This window comes from Chelonia mydas, chromosome 10, assembly GCF_015237465.2.
Source record: "Chelonia mydas isolate rCheMyd1 chromosome 10, rCheMyd1.pri.v2, whole genome shotgun sequence".
Lineage (NCBI taxonomy): Eukaryota > Metazoa > Chordata > Testudines > Cheloniidae > Chelonia > Chelonia mydas.
The window spans coordinates 34,817,636-34,837,734 of record NC_051250.2 but is presented as its reverse complement, the minus strand read 5'-3'; the positions used below and the strand labels follow the sequence as shown (position 1 = coordinate 34,837,734).

The following is a 20,099-nucleotide window of genomic DNA, read 5'->3' as shown; positions in this document are numbered from 1 at the left end:
TTCCCCTATCACACACTGGTAGGGGCATATGCAGCTCAGATGTGGGGCAAAGATGCGTGTGAATGCGCACAGCCTCTGCAGCTCGCAGAGGATCCGTTCCTACAAGGGGCAGTGCTCCATTCACTTCTCGCTGGCAAAGAAATCTTGCAAAATATGACCGGCAGAGGTTTGCACCAGAGTGCTTTGAAGGCTGCTCAAGACACCCCATCATGGCTGAGAGCTCTCGAGAGCACACATGACCCTTCGTCCCACAATAAAACAGGTGCGTGTGAGAGAGAGAAAGGAGAACCGAGGAAAGGGAAGAATCACTTACAGCTTCAATGGTTGTTTTTCTCTTGTCCATGCAGCTGCTGCTTTGAAGTTCAGCCTTTTCCTTCATAGTGGCTATTGAAAGCCATCCCAAGCCCATACTCCTGGTAGAAGCTCAAGATAGACACAAGGACTGAGGCTAGGAGCAAATTATAGATGTGTTTTTTGAGTTCTTGCATCACAGAAACACACAGTTTAATGGGTCGCAGCCCAGGTCTGTGGGGAACTAAAAATCACTACCATCTGACGGCTGGTCAGCTGGTTGCATGAAGCCAGCTTTTGACTTCACAGTGCAAAAAAGCCACCACCACCACCACCACAACTGGGCTAATTGGCCCGCTTGGTGCAGTCTCAGCAGAAAGGCAAAAGACTGAATGGGCCACAGCTGGTGTATTCCCTTCTCCCTCACGCAGGTGAAAGCACATTGGCACTGGCAGGCCCAGGCCTTCTGTGCTGAGGATGAAGCGAAGTCAATGGCATTATCCATCAGCCCTTTCACAAAGGCAGAGAGGCATGAATGGGTACTTACAAGCCTCTCTCACTTGACAATGACGTTTTGTAGGCCACATGCTCAGAATATGCTTACATATTCTACGTTGCTTTGCAATTGCTAGTAGAAAGGCGGAGGATGGGAATTCATCCTATCCTACCATTCGCAATTCCAATTTCTCCCCTCTCCACTGTCCAGACCCTGATTTGGCCTGGTAGGCTGTGATGGGAGCCTGGCACGGATTGCGTCCCATGGAGAGCCCTCCATATGGGATGTGGAATGGAGCAGTAGAGTGGAGCACAGCTCATTTGGCCCACAGCAGGTGTATAAATTTTATCACGCCTTCTCATAGGAATACGCTCATGAGAACTTGTGCCTTACCCCAAATGTACAACTGGTTTGCAGTGTTTATTTCTAGCCCTAAAGCCTATTGCAATTTAAGGCCTACCGTTCACACCAGATTCTACAAGTGTGCTTGAAATGCACTGCAGCCTGTGAAGCAGAAAGCCATTGCAGCGCAGGAGGTCCAAACCCTGAAGAGTTTTATTGTGGTTGCCAGTAGCACTTGCTGTTAAGATTGCCCGTCTGCTTCTATTACAACCCCCCGTCTTCACACACTCGCAGCTTCCCAGCACATTCCTCCTTCGGCCAGACATCTCCATCTCTGCCAAGGTGATCTTTAATTTAAAGTACTTGCTTCTGGCCATTAAACATTGACATTAACCACCAGCATATACTTTCTTTAAAAGCAGAGGAAGTTTAAAACAGTTCAAATGACACCAGCGGTTCACAATTAAAGATCAGAAGTCAAAAATGCAAAGGTCAAGGTCTCGGCAGTAATAACGAGACACCGGCAATCTAGTCATTCATTTCAGACCCTATTATGGTGCCCCAACCCCCTTCCAATTTTTGTTGTTTTCCAAGCCCATTTTCCTATTGTAAATCCCTTTTCTCTCTCCCCTGTGGCTGCAGAAAAGTCCCAGGCACAAAGCGGAAACCGAGAAGAGGGAGACAATTGACTGTGCACAAAAAGTGCTCAGAGATGCTGAGCAGTTTCAGCTAACAGACTTAAAACAGAATAGTGGGTACTCAGCACCTCTAAAAATCAGCCCCAAGTGCTGTCCAAGTCATCAAGTGAACCAGCTGTAAACATTCCCTTAATCTCTTCCAGTTACAGTCATCACAGGCATTCCTTCCCGTGCGCCTGGGTGACTGCATTTTTAGAAGGAAGTGTGACTGAGTCAGCCATGTCCTTTTCAAAGGGCCACAGAGCACTCCCTGTTCCTGTAAGACAGGGGCCAGAAGAAATCCAGGGTGTACAGCATGCTCAACCTACTGCTGGTGCTGGAACCACAACTTCTGCATTTCCTGATGCTTCATGGTTTCAAGCGTGGAAACTCAGAGCCCAGTTCTGTACTCTCCCAAGCAGCCCTTGGGCGCACATGTCAGACCACTGAAGTCAACAGGATCCTCGGGCGAGTAAGGGGGCTGCTCCAGCAGATCCCTTTACGTTGCGCTCATGCCACCTTCTGCACGTCACTGCCCTTCAATGCAAGAGAAGGCCGGGGAATATCTACCCGAGAGAACGTTCAGTGTAAGAGTTTGTAAAACTTCAGAATTTTGTCACCATTAAATGTATTTGTTGAATTTAAAAAAAGAAAAAAGACGACTCCCATTTCACACGGAGGGATGGTGGCCGCAGCAGAGTGGAAGGGACTCTGTTCCCCTTGCACAACTGTAGCACTGTATAAATGATACTCATTCATCTCCCCAGGTTACTTATACAATGCCCATCCTCTAGGCACCGGAGCTCCTAGCCTGCAATTGTACTCACACGGACTCTGGCTGCACGGGCAGTCCTGGGATTGCCTTTGGCGTTGTTCTTCGCCATTCAGTGATATGCAACTACTGGTGTGCAGCTAAGCACCACAGGATGGAATGTCCAACCTTCCCACTGATGGGTTTCAGGGATGCGTTTGGCATGGCTCACGGTGGTGACTGCACCTCCCGGGATAAAAGGGGACCCCCCTCCAAACCCAACAAGGTTCCAGTTCCTCTCCTGTCTTTACTTTGCAGCCCCTTCTCGCCGGATGTCATCACAATGAGGGGTGCTCAGAGAGAAAGGCCGGATAATGCTGGCTCCAGAGCCCAACACCATTGCATGATTTCCACAGATGAGGTGGCTAGGGGGCAACACAACGAATGGGGCATTGAGCAAGCAGCATGCATGGTGAACCTAGCCTCTGCCAGCCTTGAGATCGGAGGGCCAAGGCCCCGTCCTGCTTCTGCTGGAATCAATAGGCAAAACTCCCACGGGGCAGACTCACGCACACTCTGCTCTGTTACCCTGCATAAATCCACAGTAATCTTGTGGAAGTCTATAGTGTTACTTCCCATTTCCACCATGGTAACAGCAGGATTTGTGTCTCGGTGTGGCGATGCTTTCTGCTGCTAGTAGAGCAGTAAGGCTGTAGTCACTGTGCGCTCCCGGGGCTTTTACACCAGGCCTGGCTAACAGGGGCAGGAAACGCCTCGCCGAGTCTGCCAGGCCCAAAGGAAGCTCACTCTTTCCTAGGTTAATAGTGATTTTCAATGCTCAGCCACTTCTGCTTTTAAAGTCTGTGTCAGCATTTACGGGGTTATGACAACAGCATCTCCCAGTCCTTCCCTCCTCTGCCATCCCTTCCTTCCTAGGGAAACAGGAGGAAAAAAAGCCCCCAAAAAAGAGTAATGGTAACAGCTTTTAATTTGACAAGAATCAATACATCAGTTCAGACAATACTGGTTTTGCTTCTTGTTTGGAGTTTCCTTCACATACCAGCAGGGAGAGGGGAACTTTGTCGGGGAGTACAGTTTTCCCTCGCGGCTTAAAGCATGATCAGTGTGCAAGTCAGTGCTTCTTTTTTGTTTAAAACTCTTTTCCCGGTGATTTATTTACAATTACAGTACCTCTTAGTGATCAACAGAAAAAAAATGTAAACTGGGGATACACGATCCCAAGTTGAGAAAGGCAGATCTCTGATATTTATATATTTATACATATATATATATATATTTATTTATGTGTATACACAGATACATTTCTCTCTTCTTTAAAGTATTAAAAAAATTGATCAACCTCCATTCTATAAAAAATACCTACTCTACAAGATAGAAAAATTTCCCTCTTGAAGTATACACTGATTTACACCCAAAGTTACTCTGGAAATATACATTAAGTGGCTTCTTCCCGCAGGCTCAGGGAGGGAAAAGGTCCACAAGGGGGCAGCTTAGAGAATGAATGAGCAGGAGCTCTTGGCTGGCTGGGAGATGCTACACAAGGGTGTGGGGAGGGAGAAGGAAGATGATAGCGGCTCATTGCTCAGGTGTCCAGGAAAGAGAGAACGCAGCCTTCGCTGGAAGGCAGGTTGTCTCATGCCTCTCAGCAGATATTACAAAAGACAAGCCCAAGGGTATTGTGTGTTCACAGAATGCGACTGGGGACTTCTCGAACATCCCAATGAGACTGGAGCTCCAGCCCCTGCATGCGAGAGATGGAGTTGAAAACAGTGACCTGCTGCCATCTCTCCCTGCAGCTGCTTTTTCTCTTACTTTAGATTTCAAATGAAAAGCTGGGTAAGTCTGGGTTAAAGACTTAATAGAAGGCAAACCCAGATGATGGACATTTTTCACAGGCATCCCATGAAACCGTCTCTCCATTAGCATGGGAAAGACAAGGACTGTCAGCACCACTGTGTGTTTTTGGGATTCCCCCAGCTATCCTCACTCACGCAGGCTCTTCACCCACCTTAGAGACATCCCTTGGGTCAGCATGAATCAAGTTATGCAATTTCTTATGCCCTGAAGAAAGCCATCTGGGACCAAGGGCTTTTACTCTCCAGACATGGAATAAAATAAAGGAGAGATGCCTGCTCAGTAGTTGCGATGGTCTAAAGGGATATTAGGTGAGCGAAGGGGCTGTGGTGTTTATCACTCTCCAACTCTCAGCAGAGGGAGAATTTGGATCTGGGTTCCCTGGACTAGCAGCTCAGATGTCCCAGTCCTATGAGCACATTTATGATGTTCCAGTGCAGACCAATGCACCAGGATTTTCCATATTTTGTACAAATTTGGGATTCAGCCCAACTAACAGGGCCCTTCTAAAAGCTAACCAGGTGATTTAAAAATGAAATCACCCCCGGTTAAAACAGAAATCTCTATATTCAACATGCTGACTGTGCCTGGAACCAGGATGCCTTTCGGTTACAGGTCAAATGGATTTTCAGCCAGCGGCGGGGAATAATTTAATATTGGCTCCTAGAGCATGCTGGGGTCTGATGACAGGTTTTAACAGGAAAATCCAGATTTTTTCGGGCCAAGGAAAATCAAAGCCAAGGAAGCTGGATCATCTGGGTGTGTGCTAGCCTGGAGGTTGTTCTGGTAGCCCGAGGTGAACAGGCGCTTTTAACCAATGCCTGTTTTTACTTATTGAATGATGCATTGTATAGGGTTTAAAATGCATTAAATCAGATGAATTGTACAAGGCTTTTAAAATGGCATTTCACACTGAATGGGTCTGAGGTTAATATGGTTTTGAGTCTCAGAGGCCTTCAATTTCAGCCTCCAGTCAATTGTATCCCTTAGCTTCCCAGCACCACATTCACTGGGGTTTAAGACTCGCTTGCAAGCACTACACTGCAGGCGGCCTCGGTTGTCTAAGAAGTCAAAACAGCAGCCGCTGGTCCCTTGTTTAGAGCCACTAAGCTACTCAATAAACGCGACAGCAAGCCAAGTGCATCGCAGCACAAGAACGGGGAGAACCCGGGCACTGGAAAGGGCTCTACCTCCAGTGCTGCAGACCCCACCTCTGAATGGATCATTGCAATACACTTCATGGTAACACTGGCATTCATGCACACAGAGGACGATGGCGGAGGTCCTTGGCTCTTGAAACAAGCGTGTGAGCTGTTCGCATTGGTCCCCCTGCTAAAGCTTACTCTGTTACACCACTAGGGGACCAGCCTGAACAGCTGAGAGCCCACTTATGGCTGAGCACTACTACGGCTACATGAGTACTGCGGGACCATACAGCAGAAGTGAGGAGGGCATAACAGCTACCAGGCTGGCTCCAACGCATGCTAATTAACCATGAAGAAATCACAGCGCTTCCTTCACTTGCTCAAGGAAACAGCATGATAGGGAGCCCTTGTCCTTCCATCTACAGCCGTGTGGCTTTCACCACTCCCACTAATTGCTACCTTACTGCAGTCCTGTCCAACTCAGGTCTCACAGGCTTGACAGAGAAATGCTAACATCTGATGCTGAAGGAGCATGCCACAGAAGAGGAATAGGGAGTGCTGAAGATAGCCACCCCTCTGTATTGTGAGAGGAATGGAGCCAGATGAACAGTGAATTTAAAGAAGATGCTGTACGTGTAAAATGTTACCAAGCCAGAGAACAAAAATACAAATGCCGAGGCACGTGTCAAACTCCAGTTACGCCACATATCAAAGACGGCCATTTCCCTGCCCCCTTCCTTCCACCTACTAAATGGAGAGATGTCATCTAGGGTTCCTGCATGCAACCCCCATGAAGGGGGGCGCGAGATGATGCTAGCTGTGCAGCCTGAGGGAGGAACTTTGCACTAAGTTCAAAAACATTCTACAGGTGTGGAACGAACATTTCTCATTCACAGATCTGCCTCAGTAAGGGTGTCCTGGGCACTTTGGCAAAGCAGATTTCTGGGCTGTGCAGGGGAAGGCAGGAAATTATCTCAGAATTCAATCAACTAACTTCTCCACCCCACTATTATTCTATTTTCATTAAATTTTCAGCAGGATGAATCTATACACGGCCCTGTATTTTGCTTAACCCCTTAGACCTATTCCCCACCTTTGCGTCAGTAGGGATTTCAGGGTTACATATTGCGACAGTTCCAGTTAGCATTTGTCAGCCCCACTGTTTGAAATGTTCCATCAGCAGGGAAGCAGGTCCTTTCCTTTCCTTCCCCACTCCCGCTCCACGTTTTGCTCCATTTATTCTCCAGATTCCCTTTCACCCCTCAAAGCCAGCAAGGGTCTTGAAAGAGAGTCCAACAAAAGGCTTTGTTGCTGGTTTTCTTTTTCCCCAGGGCACTGGATTAATTCACCCAGTGATCTGAAGTGACACTTCATGTGGCTTCATGGAGATCAAAGACATCCTAAGTCTCTCCTTTGCCTCTCAGTGCACCAAGTCCACCCCAGAGCAGCAACACACAGTCTGCAGCTCTCGGCTTCCTTTACTTGACTTCCAGGATGGATGGGTTGGTTTCCATGATGGCCACAATGATCCTGTCAATGTAGTCTTGCAGGCGGAAGTTGATCTCCTCCTGCTTTTGAATTGCCTCCATGAGCTATAGGGGAGGAAGAGGAGGAAGCTGGTTACTGACAGATCACAAGTCAGGGCCACCTAGCACAGATTTCTTTGCAATTTTCACCCTTGGACCGTTTGCTCAGCAACAAAAATACCAGAGTCTGCTACAAAGGGTTCCTTTGTCCCTCTAGCTGCATCCTGCACAAGCTGCGTCCTGTGTCCCGCTCCTATTTTAGACTTAAGAGGAAAAACTGCATGTATCTTAAAAGAGCTACTGGTGACACATTCGTTCCCGTTCCTGTCCAGCACAAACCCCAGTGAAATTTATGTCCTCCCCAAAACCCGGCTTCAGCTCCCTCGAATCCCCACTGTTCTAGCTTCTCGTTTCTCGTGGGGGAATGCGGGTTGGCTGGGGAGGCCGTTACAAGTTCTCTTCCGCTCTCTAGCGGTTCTGTTAGTGGAAGGTGCTCGTCTGCCAAAGTCAAAGCTAAGCCACAGGCTCATGCTGAATATTAATGTTGTGGGTCCTGTTTTCAAACCTGGAACCTCAGATGGCCAAATCATGCTTCCAGATGCGCATATCAGGCAACCAAACACCTGTTTTAGGCATATGACAGAATGCGGACTTCAGCACTACAGTGTGAAAATTGAGCTCGTCACTGAGTTTCTCTAGGGTTTTGTGTTTATGGAATGAGTCTCACAATCCCTTATACTCTCACCTTTCACATGAGAGAACGCGGGTTCTTATACCCTTAGACACCTGCCCCCATGGACAGACAAGGTTTACTCCAGTGCTCTTCCTCTAGCTGCCAGACAATGGCTGTGACGTGTCCCAAGAGAAAGGAACATTGCATGTATCTCACTCAAATAGCAACATTTACTGTCTCGCTTGGCTCCTGCTGGTGAACTCGTCTGTCCATGTGTGCAAGTGTCTGAGGTACAGCTACATGAGAACTTGGTACAACAACCGGGGAAGGGGGAGAAGCATAAAGAGCACAGCCATGACAGACCCAGGTTCTCGGTCCTCCACCAATCGTAAGAGGCTAGATTGAGATTTCTAAGGTATTAAGCAGACAACTTACGTAATGTTCTTTACATTATCCTAGCAAGGGGGACATCACCTCATGAACATACCAGCTAGCGCTTGGCTATAGCCTTGCCACGGTGTGCACCACCATCTTAAGGAGTGTCTGGTTTCTATGGGAAGCCATGACCTATGGCGAGTCAGCATCTCTGCAAGATGGGCCCCTTTCTAATTGCAGTGGAGCTGCAGAAAAGAATCGCCATGGCTCTCAGTGGGATCCCTGGATTATCAGTAGTGATCTCTACTGCAGAGAGAGCCCTTTCAGCTCCTTCCGGGCACATGCAGGTGCTTAGGAGCCAAGAGTGGGGATTAAAGACATCACTCATGCTAAACAGGAAGTGGTTTGAGGTAAACAGGAATACGTTTTCTCTAGACACCACACAGTACCTCGTCTCTGGAGACTGAGCTGATTTCTGCAGCCAGGGACTCGGAGAAGGAAGCTGAGAAGAGGTTCTTGGCTCCCTGAATGCTAAGGTTTATAATCTGTCCGTTCAGCTCGTCATTCTGTTCTTTCAGATTGCGGTTATCCTGCTCACAACAAAAAACAAGAATCAGGACGTTCATAATTCACATTTCTAGAGCCCCACAGACGGCAGGTGCTGTAGGAGCTTCACAAAAGGGGTGCTCTGTATTTTATAGCTGGTAGACTAGAGGCACAGTGAAGTTAAGTGAAATGGCCAAGGTGCCCTGGTGACTAAATGGCAGAGCAAGACCAGAATACAGCTCTCCTGACTCTTGTACTACCCTGAGCTAGCAGAGCCCTGGGAAGCTTTACTCAGTAGAGGAGCAAATACATACAACATGCTGGGGAGATTTGAACCCCCTTTTGTTCTGACCAGATTGATCTGCAACGGATCAGCGTTTCACTGGGGTATCTCCAGAACGCCTCCCCTGGTCCAAGATACTGAAGTGAGGCTGAAATCTGTGCCTCGCCAGCCAGGGAGATCGTGTTCTGCAGTCCTCTGTTGAGCTGAGAAAGGCGAAGCATTCCCCCGCCGTGAAACATGCTCACGTTGTCCGTGCTACTTGGGCGGGCTATGGCGATTCTCTCCCAGAAGCGGCTTTTAGGCCAAACAGACATGGTAGCTGTGACTATAGTGCTGAGATTTCTCCCCAGTGCCTCTCCTGTTTCCCATACACAGTCCCAGCTGTACTTTGCCAATGCTTAATCAGACCTCCAGTGGCTAAAGAACAGGCTGGTGCAGTCCCCAGAGTCTACGCCCGGTAGCGAGATTGGACATGACAGTCCAAGCTGCTGCTGTGGTGTTGAATTGATTGGTGTCTAGTAGCCGAACCAACACATCGCTCCCACCACCCCAGTACCTGCTTGAGCCGCCTAATCTCTTGCTCCAGCTCCGTCTCCCGCGTCCTGCTATTGTACTCTTGGAGACCCACGCTGCTGCTTCTGCCTCTTCGCTGCTCCGCTTCAAGTTTAAACAGCTGCAGGTGCTCCAGCTGCTTTCGGAGGTCCTCAATCAGCTGCAATGCAATGAAGGAGAGCGATAGCACCAGAGGGCCATAAAGTGCCACAGCGCTAAGGGCGGAGTGAGCCTCCCTGCTGCACCAGAGAGGTGCGTGAGGTGAGACAGCAGGAGGAGAGAGAGAATGGTGGGTCTGAAGCGTACAGAAATCAGTTATGTTCTCAGTGTTGTTATATTCCTGTCCTCCCCCTGCTAACACTGGCTGGGCCCAAGTTCCTACCTCAGGCCTTTGCCATTACACCTTTACATCCAGACAGAAATATGCCATGTTGAGCAGGCTGGTGAATCCTGACTTGTGCAGGCCTTTGAATGTGAATGCAGAGACACACTGGAGTGAATTTTAATGTACATGAAAGCAAGGGACTAGGTACAAACTGATGCCACACACAGGGCAGGTGCTGTGCCAGCTCCCCCTGTCCAGCTATGCCAATGCACCCCTGCAGACTGTCTTGCAACTAGACACTGCCAAACAGCAGTGGTTTGAAGAGTGGCAAACAGCTAGAACAAGATGATCAAATACACTTTCACCTGTTACTCAATTTAAATCCCCGTCGCTGGAGCAAAAAGGCAAGAGCTATTCCACCCAGCTGTGTCCATTGTAACTGCGAACACTAGACACACAAGCATGTGGAAACGAAAAAGCCTTCAGGTAAGGGCAGCTGAAAGCATCAATTAATTTCTGTCTCTCTCCAGTTCATTGTGTTTCTTCCATTTGGCAACAGCAGAGGCCACATTACGCTGATAACAAGGTGAATTCATGGTGCAATTTGTATCTAGGGTTATCGAGGAACTAGACTAGCACTGAGCCCTGTTTACAGGACGCAGCATATTGACCTCTGGCGAAAGTGCTTGTAAATAGCTGCAGTTTCCACTGAGGGCTTCAGGGAGAAGTGTGTGGACAGGCTGAATGGTGTCAGCTGTTCACTCTGCTCACCTCCTGAGTGGACTCCTTCTCCTTCTGGAATTGGTGTCTCTCATGAGTTAGTTTGTCTCCTATCTTCCTCTTGCTTTCCTGCTCCTCATTGAGTTGAGCAGTGAGGTCTTCTATCTCATCTAACAACTTCTGCTTCTCCTGCAACAAAGTTTAGCAAGATGAAATCACAAGACCTTCCCCACAGCATGGCAAGGCCCCTCTCCTGTCATTCGGAGAGGAGAGCACATATGCACATTGCCACATGGGAACATTCTTTTAGCCAATGTGCGTTAGTTTGGACACTTTTGCCTGCTGTGCTTTCATCTGTTGTCTGAGGACTTTACAGCCTCAGTGCTTTGCCAGCAGTAAACAAAATGCATCAGCAGAGTCAGGAGAGACATGTAATAAATGACTCCTGCCGTAAGCTCCATTTGAGCAACCTCTTGCATCTGCACAGAGCCCAGATGATTTCAGTGACTCTGCAGGACAGAGTTGTTGCAGGACCGGGGCCTAAGTGAGGGCTACCGGATGAAAATGACATCAAATCAAAGAAAAGGAGTACTTGTGGCACCTTAGAGACTAACCAATTTATTTGAGCATAAGCTTTCGTGAGCTACAGCTCACTTCATCGGATGCATCCGATGAAGTGAGCTGTAGCTCATGAAAGCTTATGCTCAAATAAATTGGTTAGTCTCTAAGGTGCCACAAGTACTCCTTTTCTTTTTGAGAATACAGACTAACATGGCTGTTACTCTGAAACCTATCAAATCAAAGGAATCCCTTAGTTTAAACAACAGCTGCCCTCTCAGAGAAGTTTACAATAGACCCAGAACTCTGATCTCATTAAACCCTTTTTTATCCTGAGTTTTAGCTGAGAATGGATTTCACAGAAAGCAAACAGACAATGAAAGAACCCGAGCAATGTAAATTAGTATCTAAAACTGAACTATACCCATGGATTTTCAGAAGAACCCTTTTACTTTTCTCCACCTTGGCTCAATGGTTGAACAGGGCAGTCAACTGAGTTTGTTCAAAGTTTAAAACCACGTAAAACTCGTTATTTAATTGTGACCAGAGCCCTGTGAGTGACAAGGTTTCGTTATGCTGCTAGTTTTCTCCATAGGATCAGCCCCTCTCCCCAGTGTGTCATGTGCTGCTGGTAAGTTCTAACTTGGTTCCAAGTTTAAAGGTGATTGCTGGAGTCACCTATTTTTATACATGCCAAAATTGTCCAAAAAAAAAAAAAAAAAAAAAAAAAGGGTCAGTGCTTCACGTTATATGCCTGGAGACGTGACCCAGTTTTCAGGAGTGCTGAGCGCCAACAGCCCCCAGCGAAAATTCAGTCACTTAATTCGGAGCAGACACTCATCTTTGCCAAATGTGTTACTAGTTTGTAACATGCATCGATATTTTCTGTGATGAAAGGTGCTTTGTCAATGTGAAATAATATTAACAACAATCAGGAAATCGATGTTTCAAACAAAAACAAAGGAGACATCCAGTTTATCAGCAGGGGGTTGCATCCTCCATGGAGAGCTAATTGCATCTGTTACTGCTCATTAGCCACATTAACGCTAATTTAAGCTAAAATAGAGATGAGCAACACCATGTGATGAGGAGAGGACAGTCAAGAATAAACACGTCTCAGGTGGCTGAATGCACCTAGGAACCCTCACAATTTACACCCTTTCTCTCAGATCTAGTGTTGCTGTTTGAAATGTGGGAATGTTGTTATTGTGTCTTACTAAATTATATTCTTTACATAGCATCTTTCCTGCTGGGAAAATCTCAATACACTTTATAAACAAGATCTCAATAGAGGAATCACTGGGTGGAGTTTTACAGCTTGTTTTATGCAGGACCTCAAACTAGATCAGGGTAGTCAATTGTTTTTTGTTAAGGTCCAAATTTCTTGGTCAAGGTAAAGTCAAGGTCCAGACTCCAGAACAAGTTACACAAAACCAACAACAATAATGATAATAAGTAAATAAAAAGATTTCGGTGTCCATTCAAAAGCATCTGGCCGTCTGGATTTGGCCCACAGTCCACCTACTGACTATCCCTGGACTAGATGATCAGCATAGTCCCTCTGGCCTTGAAGTTTATGAAGCTACGAAAAACTTGGGGGCCAAATTTTAGGCCGATGAAGCCATCATTTAGGTACCTAGATCAAATCTGATTTCTTCAGGGAACCTTATATATTGGCAAATAAAAGACAGAAATTAAAATAAATTTAAAACATACCTATTATATTACACACCAATAAAATACATCCATACTCCATTACACACACCCCTTTCACCACTCACACAAGTTAGTGTAAAATGTGTCCTCTGCTAAAACTGACAATTAAAAAATTCAACGGTGATAAAGTCTCCCATGACATCCCCTTCTCAGTTACACACACAGTGGAACCTGGGTATTGTGACACAGGAGGAAAGCTGACAATCATTTCAGTGCACTGCAGTGGGAGAGTGTCTAACCTGTTAGGGTGAACCTGTGTCCACTGCCAAGTTTGTGAGTAAAGCTTCCCTACAAGAAGGTTCCACCGCCGTCCTGCATTATGTTTTCAGTCAGCAGGACCCAAGCTGGAAATGACCTTCCCCACAATTTGCCACAAGAGGGCAGAATTTCATTCATAAACAGCGAAGACATTGATACAGGTACCATACATAAGGCAACCAAAATAGCAGCCCTGCTTGTTTGCCTGTATGAGGTTCTATGGGCAGCTGACAGGATTACTGCTGAAGTACATGTAGGACTGCATTGCCTCAGAGAGGTTGGTCCTGGGTCTACAGATTTCACAGCGAAAAACACAGTGACTCAGTCAATATCTATAGCACTACGGCCGAGCTAAAGCCCTGGTTTCTATTTAGGGTAGGACTAGAGGAGGAAATGGCTCCTTGTTTTTTGCCTTGCTTGTTACACATAACTTGGGACTCATACAGGTCTTTTGTGCAAACCATTCCATCTCTGCTGTTTGCAACTGGCACTTAGCCTTGGCCAAAATCCCTGATTCGGAGGGAAAACCACAGCGTGCTCTCATTCTGCATGGGCTACGCTGCCTCGGAAGCTGGGCAGAACAGAGGTGTCAGTGACTAATACACTGACAGGTTAACTCGAGGCAAGTTGGAATGTGCACTGCAGAGATGCTAAAGTATGATATACTCAGGAAAGCCAGCAGTGGGCCAGGATGCTGAGTCACAGTGGCATAATTAATGCCACGTCCCATGCAGAGATGCACATTCACGCTTCACCGCTAAGGAATCTCTGGCACAGAACAGATCCCTCAGCCTGTTTTCAAACACACCAAAGTATGAGCCTGAAGTATCTTTCTAGGTGAGAAGGCTCTCCCCTCACCTCCTCCAGCCTCTCGATACTGGCTTTCAGACAAGGGACGCAGGATCTCAGCTCGCTGTTCTCGTCCTCCAGCTGCTGCAGTCTGTGGCAATGAATGAACACACTTAGAAACTCTGCTACCAGAGCCCTGAGACCGGAGAGAGTCATGCAAGCAGCAAAAAATAATAAGAGCACAATAGTGAAGACTGGAGCGTGGATGTAGGACTGAGGATGGACTCTGCCTTTGTCCGCCCCACTCCTTCTCACCAGCAATCACGGGGAAGGAAGAGACATCTACCCAGACTTAGCTGGAGTCATTTGAAGCCCTCTGCCCAATTTTTGCCTGCTGTGACTGATATCTCACCCACAAGGGACCAGGCCATCCTTCAGGCTCAGCACTGACTACCTTCATTGCCCCACAATAGCAAATCCCAGCTCTGGGCACCAAAGGGTGAAACTTTTTATCTGAGCACAGGCTCTTTGCATTCCAATTATTTCCCCCCATTTTTGATGCCTCTCCTCTTGTTATTTTTACCTCAGAGGCCAAGTACCAGGGATTGGCACACAGCAACCAGGAGGAATCCAGAGATGGCCTCACCTAGTGCCCCAGGTTCAGATCTCTCAAATTCACATGGGTATTCTTCCTCCCATATTATCTTCCTGGTCCTTTCTTGTCAGTCATGGCCAGTTAGGACTGAGCAAGAATGGAACATTCTGCATTTGCTGAATCCCTAGTGAAAACCACCCAGCCAGAGAGAAGACACCCCTCGCCCAGGAAAGGTTGGCTCTGCCCAGGAAGCCAGCCTGAGGGTGCGGGGAAGCCTACAAGCTGGTTACTGCCTGATGAGATCAGTCACTAGGAGCAAGGGTGTTTGTTACTTAAGCTGGTTTTTCAGCTCAGATCTCCCCATGCTGCTGTTACTATTCCTCTGGGACAGCCCCAGACAGTGCTGTTGCTCTGTTCCTTCTTGAACAACCAAACACTGCTCAGATGCTTCTGTAACTGCTCCTCCCACTCGGGGCTATTCAGGCGGAGGAAAGCTGTAGTCCTCGCCTTGGGCTCATGCCTGTTGAAGTCAAAGGCAGAACTTCCATTGACTTCCCTAGGAGCAGAGCAGATACTTTCCATGTCTTTGTGAAGCCGACTCGTGTGACAATGTCAAACTGAGCTCCAGGGACTAGTCATGCCAACGGGCAGGAGGTTCAAGTGGACACCCTCGTTATTCGCACCGTTAGGGGCAGATCAAGAGGGAGCATGCATGAACTAATGCATCCAAATGGAAAGTTCTCTCTGGCTGGAGACAAGTGTCACTGATCTGAATCATAGAATATCAGGGTTGAAAGGGACCTCAGGAGATCATCTAGTCCAACCCCCTGCTCAAAGCAAGACCAATCCCCAACTAAATGATCACAGCCAGGGCTTTGTCAAGCCTGACCGTAAAAACTTCTAAGGAAGGAGATTCCACCACCTCCCTAGGTAACGCATTCCAGTGTTTCACCACCCTCCTAGTGAAAAAGTTTTTCCTAATATCCAACCTAAACCTCCCCCACTGCAACTTGAGACCATTACTCCTGAAGAGGTGGGTTAATTTACTACTTTGGGACAAAGTTACAGAGGAAGGAGTTAGTCAAAACCAGGGTTTAGAAAGACATGGGGGCAAGCTTTATGGGAGGCAGCATAGCCATGGCTGGAGTTTATTCTGAAAACTCACCCCCAGTTGTCTTCTAGTTGTCACTGATTAGCGATACACCCCCAAAGGTTCACCATGTGGAGGATATGGTGGCTGTACCAACCTGGCTTGCAGATTCTCAATCTCAATACTCTTCTCTCTCTCCATCCTGGTCAGGAGCTCTCTTTGTTTTCTGATTTCCTCCAGGAGTGTCTCATCTGCTTTCAACTCTTGTTCCTTCAGCTGTTCCTCCAGGGCATTAGCTCTTTGGAGAAAAGGAAAGAAGGGGTTTAGCCAAGTCTGACATTACACAGCTGTCCTACTGACATTTGGATATTTTACGGAGTGGGATGTCCTCCTTTCTTTTCACCCTCCTCCCCTCTTCATCCTATTGCAAAGCCAGTAGAAGACACCATGGAGTTTGAAGATCAACATAAAAGGAGCAGCATCTGTACAAGACAAAGAACAGGTACCTGCAAGACACTTACAGGCACCTGGGAGAAAGCAGGTAGCACATCCTCACAACCACCCAATCCCTGAGCACTCTGTGATGCTGAACCGCTTGGAAGCCATTGCCTATTTGGCATTTAAATCACTGGAAACCCGGGCAATGGATACTGGTATCTTATCACAAGTTTCTACAAGCCTCAGTGGTCACATTAAAACTAACCAAAAGGAGGAAAGAAGAGAGGATTGAGAAGAAAACAAAGTAAAAGATTTTCTTAAAACTTGTGTCTTAGTGGGTAGCAGAGTCAGGGTACTGCACAGAATAAGCTACTGAGGCTAATTACTCCAATTAATTATTTATCTTCCTTTTCACCTGGGTTTGTAGTGGAGTATGAAATTCACACGCCACTTATGGGTAATTCCTTTGGGCACCAGCATCAGTGATAATTGTATAGCTCTAGGAATACAACATTTGGCTGTCTGCATGTTGCCAATAAATTAAGCAGGGCCTACATAATGATTATTTAATTGTTGCAGAGAAATATTATAATACAAGACAGAGAGGGGGTTTAATAGATGTTGGGATTTGCAAGACTTGTAGGATCTTATAATAATTTTAAGTTAAATCAAATCTAGGACCTAAAGAAAGTGACCATTTCCCTCTAAATTCTCCAATCACAAGTGGAGTGTGGAGGGTTATTTTTCCAGGCCACATCCATAACTGGCAAACATTTTTAATGTCACATGGTTCTCAATGGAGCACACAAGTCTCAGAAGACATTCAAGCAGTGGACAGATGTTTGTTGCTAATCTACTCACTCAAACCTGTCCTTGGAAGCAGGTGAATAAATAGTGCATGAGGGTCTATGAAGGTCACTTCGTGTGCAATACGTTTGAGTGTGTGAGAATTCACACCCCTCTAGTACACACTGCTGCACAGTGCAGACAAGCCCTTAGAAACGCTTCATGAGGATATGTTTGCTCCTGTGACAAGCCAAATGCCCTCACCTGTGCACCAGCTGCAGGTTTTCCTGCTTTAACCGACTGTGCTGCTCTCCATTTGCAGCTGTGTCCTTTTCCAGCTCTGTTACCCTCTTCTCCAGGAAGACGACCTGTGCAAGCAAGAGAGAGGATTCAGTTACCAATAGGTTCTTTCAGCTTTATTTCTCTTTCTTAGAAGTGCAGGCCAAATGATAGCACTGACAAAACTCAAATGCAACAATTGAAGTAATAATTGAAGACATTCAATTGGTTGCCTCTAACTTGAACTGTATCTTGCTTGACTTTGAGAGTATCATGTATGTTCTGTACTTCATCATGTCTCACCTATAACTGCTGAAATGTGCCATGATCTAGAGGAGGTGACCTCATTCTCATTCAAGAAATTTACAAGTAGGCATTCCATCTTGGTGTGTCTCACAGATTTTTAAAAACACAGTTTACACTTTGCTAGAATTTAGCTCCTAAATTTTAGAAGTGTTCCATAATACTAACACAGGGTCAAATGCTTCACTGGTGTTTCTCCTTTGAGGAGAAAGGCCACTTCAGTGGTCATCTTCATTAAGTTTTTGAACATGTGGATCTATCGAGCCAGATCCTCAGCTGGTGGAAATTGCCATAGCTCCAATGGAACTGTGACAGCGTATACCAGCTGAGAATATGTCTCATGCTACCTAAAAGGGACAAAATGTCCCTTTTGTCCTTTTCACAGATGGAGAGAGACAAGGAAAAAGGAATAGACTATTGCCAAGCCACAGATATTAGAAAGGGGACTCAAGGGCTGGTTTACAACCAGAAACTACCTTAAGTTCCTTTTAAACATTGACTAGATTTCACTTTGATGGTGTCCCTTTAAGAGACACTCCTGCAGAGTTGCACGAAAGAAGCTGGATACATTATAACTTTCCTTTGGTTATAAAAATCTGCATTTTAGGGGTCTGAATGTTAATGTAGAATTATTCCCTTTCCTCCCCCCCAAGTTACATAGCTCCCTGCTCTGCTCTCAGCCTTATTAAAAAAGCAACGTTACATATGCTATCCGCAATGTGTCCTTCAGACCTTTCAACCACTCTGTCAGACTGCGGCACTCAATGTTGCGACACCATCACTACAGCTGCAGTGAAGAGGGCTGAGAATTGTCACTGCATTTGATAAACAAGCAGGAGGTGGGAATACTTTCCTAAGGACAAACTATCTATTTGTGTAAAAACTAAAGTCATGATTATTGAGATAAGAACAACAACAAAACAAGTAACAACTGATTCTTTTATTGGATATGCCTAAAAATGAATTTTACATGTTACTTTAGAGTGAAGGATAAATCTATACTAAGTCCTTGAATCTGGGGTATAAACCAAACCCTGACAATACTCTAGCCAAATGTTTCAAACCTGGGTGCCTGACGTAAGGCTACTAAATCTATATTTGGGCTCAGAGTGGCCAGAAATGCTGAGCACTCACAAATCCCACTGAGGTAAAGGGGAGCTGCAGGAGTTCAGCACCTCAAAACCAGGGCACTTTGAAACAGGAGCTGAATTTCAGATATCTAGGTGTGAAAATTTTGGCCTGTATTCTTCAAAGAGACAGTATAAATGATACAATTCTATAAACTATTGTACTAAAGTGCTGTCAAATGGACAAGTAATGTGTATATGTATGCATATATATTTATTTCTCTGTCATACCCACAACTCCACACGTCTTCCTATTCAGGATGTCAGTTTTAAAGAGGTATTTTCACATTGGGGCAAACATTTATACAAAGCACAATTCACTTGGCTTGGAGTTTTCCATATTCCCTCGGCTATTTTTAGCTACTGATGTTTGAGAAAAGCTTTCCTTTCCCAAATGCAGTTTCTCCTCCTCCTGCCACATGATCCTTTGCCCATAAACTCCCCAGTAAGTTAACGTGGAACTAAATAGAAATGTCACAAAGCCAGCATTTATAGCCTCGCTGCAGGACAAATTCTGAGCAGAACAGGCATGACTGAAAGACAGGAAGTCCCTGTTTCAAGTCAAATAGCTTTGCTTCCTAGGAAGAATAGCATTAGACAGCCGTGTATATAGCATTATGAAACAATTACAAAATAAGTTGATTTAAAATATATTTCTCAGTATTAATATTGCTCTATGAATGGTTATAATGACCAACTGCAAATACAGTGTATGCAAATATGGTATATCTTACCACCCATGTCAGTGACATCACTCATTCAGACTGAGGCCATGTCTATACGTACAGCACTGCAGCAGCGCAGCTGCACCGATGCAGCCACACCATTGCAGTGCGCCTGGTGAGATGCTCTATGACCACGGGAGAGCATAAAAACCACCTCCGGGAGCGTTAGAAGCTATGTCGGCGGGAGCAGCTCTCCTGCTGACATAGTACTGTGCACACGACCGTGTATGTCAGCGTCACTTAGGTCACTCACGGGGGGTGGTTTATTCACATGCCAAGCGACATAAGGGAATCTGACATAGACTGTAGTGTATAGTGTAGACATAGCCTGAGACAGAGGGACAGACCTCTTCCCCCTGCCAGTACTGTAAGAGGTTATGGAACACAGAGCATTGTTTAGTAAATTGTAGGGGGGCAGGAGGAGCCACAAGCCATTTACCATGAAGCAATCTTCAGCACAAGCTGTGCAGCTCCAGCTTCAGCTTAACACCCACTGAAAAGATTGGAATTCGACCTCCCAACCCGAACACAGGAACACTCTTTTCTGATCATTTTGTCAAATCACAAGCCCCAAGTCAGTACAGAGTGCTTTGAGTTAACCACTTGTCCCCAGTAGTTAGCTACCCAGTGTCAGCCAGCATTCAATAATAACAAGTAATTAACACCTTGCATTTCCCCAGCAACTTCTGTCCCAGGATCTCAAAGCATGGTAAACCATTATTTACTCCATGCAGGAATGGGTACTCGGCTACCCTTTTCATTAATGAGTAGGCTGATGCAAAAAGAAATGCCTTGCCCAAGAGCACCCAGTGCATCAAAAGACAGAGCCAGGAACAAAACCTGGGTATCCTGTTCCCT

At 46.2% G+C, this 20,099-nt stretch overlaps 1 protein-coding gene across 6 annotated transcripts in view; it reads right to left on the bottom strand.

The window, feature by feature from the left end:
- Positions 1-3,527: 3,527 nt before the first annotated feature.
- The window catches only part of RAB11FIP3 (RAB11 family interacting protein 3), a 165,828-nt gene continuing 149,256 nt past the window's right edge, over positions 3,528-20,099 (bottom strand). For all 6 annotated transcript variants that reach the window (XM_027834786.3, XM_027834787.3, XM_037910991.2 and 3 more), the window contains 7 exons: positions 17,072-17,175; positions 15,741-15,881; positions 13,968-14,049; positions 10,629-10,766; positions 9,537-9,692; positions 8,601-8,741; positions 3,528-7,169 (listed from right to left, as the gene is read on the bottom strand). In XM_027834786.3, coding sequence (XP_027690587.2) covers positions 7,056-7,169; positions 8,601-8,741; positions 9,537-9,692; positions 10,629-10,766; positions 13,968-14,049; positions 15,741-15,881; positions 17,072-17,175 — 876 coding nt within the window. In that variant the 3' untranslated portion in view covers positions 3,528-7,055. The remainder of the gene's footprint in view (positions 7,170-8,600; positions 8,742-9,536; positions 9,693-10,628; positions 10,767-13,967; positions 14,050-15,740; positions 15,882-17,071; positions 17,176-20,099) is intronic.